Source organism: Notamacropus eugenii, unplaced genomic scaffold (genome assembly GCF_028372415.1).
Source record: "Notamacropus eugenii isolate mMacEug1 unplaced genomic scaffold, mMacEug1.pri_v2 scaffold_102, whole genome shotgun sequence".
Classification (NCBI taxonomy): Eukaryota; Metazoa; Chordata; class Mammalia; order Diprotodontia; family Macropodidae; genus Notamacropus; species Notamacropus eugenii.
The window spans coordinates 115,479-126,091 of record NW_027325148.1 but is presented as its reverse complement, the minus strand read 5'-3'; the positions used below and the strand labels follow the sequence as shown (position 1 = coordinate 126,091).

Below are 10,613 nucleotides of genomic sequence, written 5' to 3'. Positions count from 1 at the left end.
AAGGAATTGGTGTCAGGAGGGAAAATATAGATTGGGGAGTGTTAGAATCCAAAGTTAAATTTGATCATGCTATAGTTGAGACTGTGTAGTGGGTACTGTAGACCTCAAAATATGATAGTCACTGAAAAACATGAGGGAGGATTCCCTCACTTCAAGCACCGAAACAGTTTATTTTAAATTAAGACAATGAAGTAAGGAACAAAGCACCAGGAACTAAAAAGTAAAGGACTTCCGACTCCTAGTAATTCACCTTGAACTTTTTTCATGGGTACATATAAGGTAATACAACATTTCTTATAATTGCAAACATAGCATCTCATCCTTATAATAATAATAAGAACAAGACTCATAAGGAAATTTATTATTTCCATAATAATTCAATGCCTTAAGAGTCAGGACTCTTGGCTGGATTTTGAAAGTCTGTGTAGACCTAATGGAAGTGCTGTTTACTTAGCAGCTTTTGTTCTGGAGAAACTAAAATCAAACTAGGATTGTTTTCAGTATTCTCTAACTCAGATCTCATCACATTTATTGTAGGACAGATGCCTGTTTATCTATCAAATATTTACATCCCCTATCCCCATCCTCACAAACAAACAACTGATCCTGAAAAGCATTTTATTCACTGCTACTTGAACAGAGTTTGCAGTTGGAGTTGATCAGAAGAATCTGTGATATTATCTTGAAAATGGACACAGCTTATGAAGGTACTGATGAAGAAAGTGTAGATCATGTTCCGACTCTGGAGGAAGGAATGATACATGGCCCCAGTCTCCAGTTTACATTCCCATTTAGCATCCTATTTTCCACATTCCTCTACTGTGGTGAGGTTGCTTCTGCTATCTACATGATTGATATATATAGAAAAAACAATGACAGGTTCTGGACAGTATTTACATCCATTTTCTGCTTTGGTGGATCTATTATGGACCAATTGACTCTAATAGTTGTTCATAAAGACTTATCCAAGAGTAAGCCTCTAATGCTATTCATGCACTTTCTACTTATGGGACCAATTGTTAGGTAAGCAACTTTAAAAATTTCTCTTTACTACAGTTTGCAAAAACACATATATAGACATATATGTAGTACTTTTAATATTTTGACTCTGGGAGATGTTTTCTTTCATATAACTTCCATTTTATCCAGTTAACATTCCAGTTAGGAGTTGGAGGGGAGGGAGAAGATTGAGGAGTGTCTTGAATTCATGCTGTCCAAAAAACAGAGGATGGCTACAGTGCTTCTAGCTGCTGAGGCTCTTGGCCTGAACAATAGAATAATTAAGGGGATCATGAATGTTTGTAAGTGTTTATTTGGTGTGGTTAAAAAGGAAAGATTAGGAACAGAACACAAAATTGAGTTTTGGCTTGATGTGTTAAAAAAAGTCCCCTATTCATATTCATAAGTGGAATAGACATTTTCATAATATTGTTGTTATTATGTCATCATCCTTATGCATAAATTTATAGGAATTGTATCACACATATAAATAATTTACATAAATTATATCATTTGATTCTCTCGAGTTCTGTGAAATTAGTACTGTAAGTATTCCCATTTTACCATTAAATAAATTGCAGTTCTGAGCAGTTAAGTGATTTGACCCTGATTATTTTTATATTAACCAGAAACATCCAAATCCAGGATTCTTTTTTTTTCTAAGTTTTTTCAAAAATTTAGGTTAGGTTGTTGTTGTAGTTGTTACATTAAGTTACAAACTGTCTCCCTCCATCTTTCCCCATTCCCCATTAGAGAAATCCACCATTTTATGCATATTTATAAATACATGTAAAACAATACCATGCATAATTCTATTTATGTTTTTTTCCTCTGGAAGTGGATAGCATTTCTTTCCTTGGTCCTTTATATTTGAGTTGGTTGTTCACAATTACTATTCTTTTAATGTTTGCAGCATTCTCTTGGTTCTGCTCATTTCCCTTTTCATTTTTTCATACAAATTTCTCCATGTTTTTCTAAAATCAACCAGCTCATCATTTCTTACAGCATTGTAGTATCCCATTCTACCCATTGTCCATGCTGTGTTTTGTTGGCGGTTTTTTGGGGACAACAGGAAGGAAAAGACTTAATGGGAAGTGTCTAGAATCTACAACCTATTTGCAAAGCATTTAAATCAAAGTGATTTTTACACTGTACACAACTAATAAATGTTTGTTGAATTCAATTCTCCCCTTCCCCCATTACAGAAAGTTAAAGATAAAAACAATTCATGAAGCCTTGTCTCAGTGAAGGAAAATTTTGTCAAATGTGCAATGACTTTGTTTTCATGTTTCTGTGAATTTGTGTGTGTGTGGGTTGGGGTGATACACAGCGAGTGTAAATAACACTTAATTTAATTCTTCATACTTGTATCCTCAGAGACTAGCATGGTGCTACTTCTTGGTTGTTTGATTAAAGCTACATTGTTTAAACTTGAGGGGCATAACAGCAGATTTCATGAACAGGTTGGCATTTTATTCTTTAAAATTCAGAAGATTTAGAAAAGATAGAGATGTGGAGAGAGTATTGAAAATGTAGAGGAAAGCATGCTTAAACAAAGGACAACATAGAAATTGCCTCTCCTACTGAATGTTATATACCTAAGTTTAAAAACTGAGAACACTAAGAAAGTTGGCTGTTATTCTTATTCAGGATGGTTGTTAATGCTTGCTTGGAATAGTGGGAATAGAAAGGAGAGCGTGAATTAGTCATTCAAGAAGCAAAACCCCAACTAGATAATAATTACAAAAATAAGTAGAAGTTAATAAATGACATAATTAATATGACTTCAAAGTTTTTAAACAATGTAGAATTTGTCAAATGATGGAAAAGGAAGTTATAGTACGGTAACAAGGGAGGAAGAATGAAGTTAGTTGTTGCATGCTCTTGTTTATGTCTTGGTGGGACATCAGTTAGAGAGATGGATCTGCATTTCACAGAAGAATAAGTATCTGGACACACTATCTGCATTGAGCTAATATTTGAAGTTGTGTCAGTAGGTGACATTATAAAAGGACAAAAATAAAAGGTAGTAAATGCAGACAGATTATATCTAGAACAGATGGATATTGAAAAAGTAAGCAGAATGGTACATAGCATGTTATGTACCAAGAGAGGTTGCTAAATGCATATTCATGAAACTAAGTGTTCTCAGTGAAAATAAGCTTTCTCTGCAGCTTGCATAGAGTTTCATCCAGGAAGAGAAGAATAAATTTAGTACTCCATTTTTACTGAACTGTCATTACCTAAAGACAAATTCATTCTTTTACATATCTTTGTACTTCCATAAGACTTAACAATAACTTTCACAAAGAAGAATACTGTTAAGTGTTTAGGATTAATATAAGGAAGTCAGGCAAATAGCCTTTCTATTTATTCAAATATGCCCAAGAAAAGTTTTGATTAGATTCCCATGATGGTTTATTCCAACAGATGTTTGGAGGCAGTTGTGATATATCTTCAGTTGTTGAAGAAACAGAAACGTGAAAAAGAAGAAACCTATATCAGTACAGCAGGAAGAAAGATACTCCAAAGCAGCAGCAAAATGACACTGGAATGGGAGATTGCCCACTCATTACAGACACTATACATGCACTATAATGCCTTCAAACGTATGGCATTGATTCAGGCCTTTCTGGGGTCAGTGCCACAACTAACTTATCAGTTATATGTCACCTTTACAGCCCGTCAACTCCCCCTGGGTAGAGGTAAGCTGTATTAACTGAGTCCTAGGATCCAGGAAACTTGAGTGTCTTATCATTATTATTAATGACAGGATAACTTGAAGAACTGGACCTATACTTCAAACTCATGGATCTAATAAATTTTCGGGGTTTTATGAATAAAGTCTCCTGTTATTTTGATAACACCTCTTCTCAATATTCTCTCCTCACTTTGTAATACAATTCTCTATTTTCTCGTCTTTCTCTAGCCTCCCTTTTATCATGTCTGTGCTATTTTCATTTTCTTCTCGCTTCTTTACTGTAGGTTCTATCTTAAGACCATGATTTTCCCTTCTCATAACTTCTCTTTTAGTGTTCTGATCCAGTGGAATTTAAATTCCTGGGACCAAAACCACTCATCTTTATCCTTGTTATCCTAGAAACTAACAATACCAGGCACCTAACACTGCTCAATAAATGATTGTTGAATTGAACTGAACTAAATCCATCCCCATTATTTTAACTCCCTCTTCTATATGAATGCTTTCTTGAAATAATCCAAACCCCAACTTTCCCCAACTACTCTAACCACTTATTTCCTTGACAATGCCATTAGAATGTCCCTACAGTAACTGAAAAATGCCAAATTTGAATTATTCATTTACTTTGAAATTCTGTATCTCTTTCAATGGCACCATCATAGTACCAGGTGTTCTGTCATTTTTTTTGTTAGTTCTGATCTCATCCACTATAATCATAGAGTTGCTAAGTTCAGAAGCTTCCAATCATTCCCATGGCAACTGCCCTAGTTCAATGCTTCATTGCCTGTTACACAGACAACTGAAAAATCTTAATAGTTTTGTTATTATTTTGCAACCTTTTGGAGCAAAAAAAAAAAAACAACACAACAACCCCAAAACTTTCTTTTACTCTTTGTCATTCACACATTCACCCCCACACTTATGTTTTTGGTGCCCAAGTTGCTCACAAACTTTCACTAGTTTTGTCTACTAAAAAAACAGTCATTTACGTTGCTTGCTATTCAAGCCCCATTATTAGGCTAATTCAATGTATCTTCCTGTGCCTTCCCATATCTCACACAATAATGAATTAGAGAGAACAGAAATGTGCCACAAACTGCCATAAATCCTTTGGTTTCTATAATGCAATAATCTTCTAGTGAAATGCCAAATCCCCACAGTTAGTGGTCACAACTCCTTCCAGAGCTTTGAGGTTTCTGTGGGGAAGCAAATTTCACCCTGACAGAGAAAGCAAGTCCGTTCAAACACATACCCAAGAGAGAAATGGACATTTCTGGCATTGCTCTTTGAGTATTACATTCCTGCTGTGAAAGTGCATCAGTCAGTTAAATCTCAGAGTGAGGGATCCATCCTTCCTGATCTACATCTCACCACTAGACCCAAATGACCGCAGAGAAGAGAGGCTGGTGACTTTGCACTTTTTTTCTCCCTCACTTAAATTCAATTCACTTACAAGGCATGGCATCACTTACCTGATGCCATGGTCCTCTTTGAGAATGAATAAGGACTGAGAAAAGGATCGAGGGTTGGTTTTTTGTTTGTTTTGTAATAGTATCTCTGGATCATGATATATTCAAATTAAAAGCATAGTTTTTGAATTGCTTTTCAGAATAGCTGCACCAGTTTATGTCACCATTAATGGTAAATTAATATGCCTTTTTTTTAAAGCTTTTGTTATTTTCTCTTTGGGGGTGGGAGGAGGTTGAATTTGACAATCTGAAAAGTGTGATGTAGACTATGAGAATGGTTTTAATTTGCATATCTCTAATTGTTAGTGATCTAGATTATTTTTACATGACTTTTGAAAACTGTTTCCAGCCTAATTCATATCCTGTAGGGCAGTATTTATCTTTTGGGAGATGCCTCTCATTTTTGCAAATTTGAATTTATGCTATCTCTTGGAATTGAGATCTTTAGGGGAGAAAATTGCTGCACCTACCATTATGTCCTTTATCTCCTTTTCATCTAATATTGACTGAATTGACTGTATTTATGTAAAAGCTTTTAAAATTTTATGTAATCAGAATTAGCCCTTTTCCTTTCCATGATTTTCTCTACCCTTATTTTGGTCATGAACTCTTTCCTCATTCCTAGATCTAACAGGTAATTATTCTCATTGCTCTTCTGATATCTTTTTCTTGCTCTACAAAATAATCTGTCAGGTAATTTAAAAGGTGATATATTTTAGTTAATATTTTCACCTTTATTATACTGGCTCTGCCTTTTCCAATTATTTCTAACAATATCTTTACTTCCAAAAAGTATTTTATTGTTGTATTCAAAGTATTTCCAAGAGTTTGACTTCCAAATATTTTATATACCATGGGTGGAAAAAGCATGAGCAGTTTGGACATCATTCAGGTAGCCATTCTGGTTGGAAGTCTCTTTAATTTCTTTTTCATGTATTATTATTATGGCTAGTATTTATAGTAGTTATGATAGACATCTTTTCATTAGGAAGATCTTTTTTATTCCTATTATATCTCGTTTGTTGATAAACATTATTCATGCCAAAGAGTTATATACATTCTGCTGTTTTCTTGGGTTTGTTATGGAAATGAGTGTTGTATTTTGCCAAAGGCAAAAATACTGCATATGTTAACATAATCCTATGATTTTTTGATATTATGTTTATGGTTTTTAGAGGGTACCAACATCCTCTTAGTCCCTCACAACGTGGATGATGACATCCTTAGTTCTTCAGTCTCACTCACCTGAGTCCCTACATTCTATATACATGGCCTGTTGCCAAGACTTTTCAATTATACCTTTGTAAAATCTGTTGTACATACCATTCCCTCTTCTCTCCTCCAATACCCTACTAAAGGGCTTTCATCACTTTATACCTGTGGTGTTGCAACACATGGTTTTCAATTCTGAAGTCTCTCTTCACTTTAGTCTACTCCCCTCACTCCCAGCTATCAAAATGACTATCCTAAAGAAGATGTTTGGACATGATGCACCTCTCTCTTTTTCTGTTCAATCAACTCCAGTGGCTCCCTGTTATCTCAAATATAAAATCCTCAGTTACACTTTTAAAGATATTTATAGCCTTTGCTTATTCCCTGCCTTTCCAAATTTCATATACTTTACTTTCTGTCACGCATGCTAGGATTTACTGACGTTGGCTTCCTGGCCTTTCCTTGAAGAAGACTTTACATTTCCTGACTCTGGATGTAACTGGAATTCTCTCCCACCTAATCTCTGCCTCCAGGCTCTTCTGGCTTCCTTCAAGCTCCAGCTAAAACCCCACCTTTTAAAATTCTCTTTAATTATCTCGGATTCTCCTCATAAAACTTGTTTGCACCTTTCTTTGTGTCCCCAGGGCTTGGCACAATGGGTTATGTAGGAACTGTAGACTTGATTTGATGTAATACTCCTATCAGTAGCTTTCTTGGAAAAATGATGAAGAAAAATGCCTACACTCAAGAATGGTGGTGATTTTCTATCGCACTTTGCATTCATTACATCACTTTGTTAATATCTTGACCAGCTTCCTTTTGCTTGTGTGTTGTCAAATTTTCTTACCCACCTTCTTTTCTTTAAGGGTTTCTGTTGCTTTCTTTACTTCTTTAGTTCTTCTCTTCAGTTCCTTCTACTCTTTTCATTTTCAACCTTTCTTATTCTTTTATTTTTCCTTTGGCCCCTCAAATATTTCCAAATTTATATTCTATCAAATCAACGTATTGCTTTCAATATTCTCAGCTTTCATCATTCTCTTTTTCAACTCTACTTCATTCTTTCATACAACTTTCTATGAAAACTAAAATTTGTTTCAGCCACAAGTGTCAGTTAAATTTTATTATGCCTTCTTCTGTCACTCTTGTAAGTTAGTATTCATACTTACTTGCCTGGAGTACAGTGGCCAAATCACAGATTCTAAAGATTGAAAAAGCATTTTCATCATCCAGTTTTTAGAAATTACTTAACTTGTCCATTCTTTTCTGTTTCTCTTACAGCTGTGTTGATGACCTTTGCCCTGATATCTACCACCTATGGGGCTATCCTCTGTAACATACTGGCCATCCAAATCAAGTATGATGACTATAAAATCAACCTGCAAGCTCTAGAATTCATCTGTATCACTGTCTGGCGTTGTCTGGAGATAACTTCACGCCTTGTAATTCTGGTGCTGTTCTCTGCATCCTTAAAATTGAGAGCTGTGCCCTTCATGTTAGGTGTCTTCATGATTCCCCTGTTGGAGCCCTGGATTGAATTTTGGAGAAGTGGTGCTAAGTTTCCTAGCAATACTGAAAAAAATATTAGCCGGGTTGGCACTCTTGCCATGTTTATGTTAGTCACTATTCTATATGCAGGCATCAATTTCTCCTGTTGGTCAGCAGTGAAGCTGCGGTTGGCTGATAGAGAATTAATTGATAAATCACAAAACTGGGGTCACATGGCTCTCCATTATAGTATTCGGCTAATAGAAAACATAGTCATGGTAGTGGTATTTAGATTTCGAGGGGGGAAAACAATACTCTATTGCTGCGACTCATTAATTGCCCTACAACTCATCATAACCTACCTGTTATCCATTGGTTTCATGCTACTCTTCCATCAGTATTTGCATCCAGGGTGGTCAGACAAAGCATTACCAGAATATGTTGAAACTCAGCCTGAAGTAATGTAATATTGCTACAAACATTTATAAAAACTAAACATTAAAATTAAAGAAAAACAGAGATATCTCACAATTTGCTGGTTTGATTAGATCAGAGTTGGACTAGTTTAATAAACAATGCAACAAAATGTCAATAAGAGATATCTATCTACCCTTGCACCAAAGAATCATGAATAAGTATTTCTGAGATTTCTACATGAAATTTTTCCTAAGAGTTTGCAGAACTTTCATTTTTTTGTAAAAAATGATTTTATTAATATCATCTGTTTCTTGCATCACCACAGTTATCCCAAGAATTCTTTTGCAGAATGTTTTTAGAGAGGAAAAAGTCAGCACAATGGGTTGATACATTGAATAAAGTCTGAAAAAATGTGCAACATGGAATACCTGTGGAGCTCCCATCTCCACAAAGGGGTAAGTTATTTCTCTCCTTTGAAATTCTGTTGGATATTTATATTTTTTCTTACATTTATTTTTGAGCTTTTGGTATGTAGTTGTTCTTCCCACCTGCATTGTTGTAATCACTACTGTGTATAGTTTTCTTGATTCTGCTTACTTCACCCTACATAAATTCATACAAATCTTTCCCTGCTTCTCTATATTCATCATTTATTTACCATTCCCCAACTGATGGCCATCTACTTTGTTTTCAGTCTTAGCTACCACAAAAAGTGCTACTATGACACACATTGGGAAATGTTTTTTCGTCTTATTGATGGTTATCATTTCAGGAAGAGAGTCTCAGGTTCAAAGTGCCTGAACGTTTCAGTTACTTTTTTGGGTGTATAATTCTAACTTGCTTCCCAAAATGGTTGTACCATTTCATAGCTCCAAAACAATGTATGACTGTGCCTAATGTCCTCCAACATTAACTATTACATTTTTTTCTGTCACTTTTGCTAGTTTGGTGAAACCTCAAAGTCATTTTGATTTGTATTCCTGTTATTTTTAGTTATTTGGGGCATTTTTAAAAGGGTACATGTGCAGGTTTTGCAATCTTCTTTTGAGAGCTGTTCTTGTTGTCTAGCTCTTTGGGACCCCACTTGAGGTTTTCTTGGCAAAGATACAGGAGTGGTTTGCCATTTCCTTATTCAGTGTGTCTACATTTTACAGATGAGGAAATGAGGTAACAGGCATAACTGTCTGAGGCCAGATTGAAACTAAGGAAGCTGAGTCTAGGGCCTAGCACTCCATCCACCATGCCACCTAGCTGCCCCATTTTATCAACTGGAGAATATCTGTTCAAAAGATAGTATTCATACACACAAACACACAACACACAGAATCCACTATTTAGCATGCTAAGATTTAACATTTCTGTTTCTGTTGACATTGGTTATTTGGGGGCCTCTTTGTCGTGGCCAAGAGTGAAAAGTATCTAGAAGTTTGATGCAACATGATAAACCCCAACTGTTCACTTAGGGCAGCTTGGGGCAGTTGGGTGGAGACCCAGTGAAATAAAAGAATTATTTTGGTCTCCTACAATTCTCCTTTGTGACAGATAGTGTGAGCACTCTTTTCTCCAACTTGACACTGTCTCCTTGTATGGACTCCACTGACAAAGCTTTCTTCTAGGATACTGTCTTCCTTTTCTTCTTTGTGTACCCAGGTAGGTATAAGATTTTTGAGATATATGTTTGAGTTTCTAAGGTCTGGAGGATTTAGGATTTCTGGGAGAAGCAGACTGTCAGTGACAGAAGTGTATCATCAAGAGGAAAGCTTCTGATTAAAAAAAAAGACAAGCCCAAACTTTGCCATTTTACCAGGAAAAAACTACCCAGAGCACGAAAGTAGAATGTAAATTATCTAATAAGTAGTCCTGCAACTATATGAGCTATTATTAAAATTACTTCTGGGAGGAGTTAACAAGCATAAGAAAGGAAAATCTAATGCCTCCTCCCCTCCCCAAATTGAGAAAATAAGCAAACAAGAAACAACAATCTATGTATCAAATGTCCTATCCATAAGTAGTCACCCCTTTTCTGCTTTTCCCAACAATGCAAATGATTTACATTCCCCAAATAAATCCACTTCTGATCTTCTATCAAAGTTTCAAAATCACCATCTTCCTAAATATTTCCAGGGTTTCAAGCTCAAACATATTCTGTGAGATCTGGGGTTATAAGCCTTATATGGGTTGATGTTAACCCTTCATCACAGTTCATGATCACCAATTCTAAACCTTGACCCACTTGTTTCATTATCTCTTTCTCTCCCTACAGGACACTTAACATTTTTCAGAACAGGCATTTCCTTGTTTGAATTACCTTGTATCCACAATACTCAGTA

General features: G+C 35.5%; 1 protein-coding gene across 1 annotated transcript; it reads left to right on the top strand.

Moving 5' to 3' along the window:
• Positions 1-334: 334 nt before the first annotated feature.
• LOC140517027 (XK-related protein 2-like) lies at positions 335-8,540 on the top strand. Its single transcript, XM_072627884.1, has 3 exons — positions 335-1,023; positions 3,430-3,704; positions 7,660-8,540. Exons 1-3 carry the CDS (start codon positions 689-691, stop codon positions 8,331-8,333), a joined length of 1,284 nt encoding a protein of 427 aa, XP_072483985.1. The 5' UTR covers positions 335-688; the 3' UTR covers positions 8,334-8,540.
• The last annotated feature ends 2,073 nt before the right edge of the window (positions 8,541-10,613 follow it).

Coding starts and splice junctions, on each gene's coding strand:
- LOC140517027 (XM_072627884.1), top strand. CDS start 689: ATGGACACAGCTTATGAAGGTACTGATGAAGAAAGTGTAGATCATGTT. Junction 1,024..3,429: donor CTTATGGGACCAATTGTTAG/GTAAGCAACTTT, acceptor TTATTCCAACAG/ATGTTTGGAGGCAGTTGTGA. Junction 3,705..7,659: donor TCAACTCCCCCTGGGTAGAG/GTAAGCTGTATT, acceptor TTTCTCTTACAG/CTGTGTTGATGACCTTTGCC.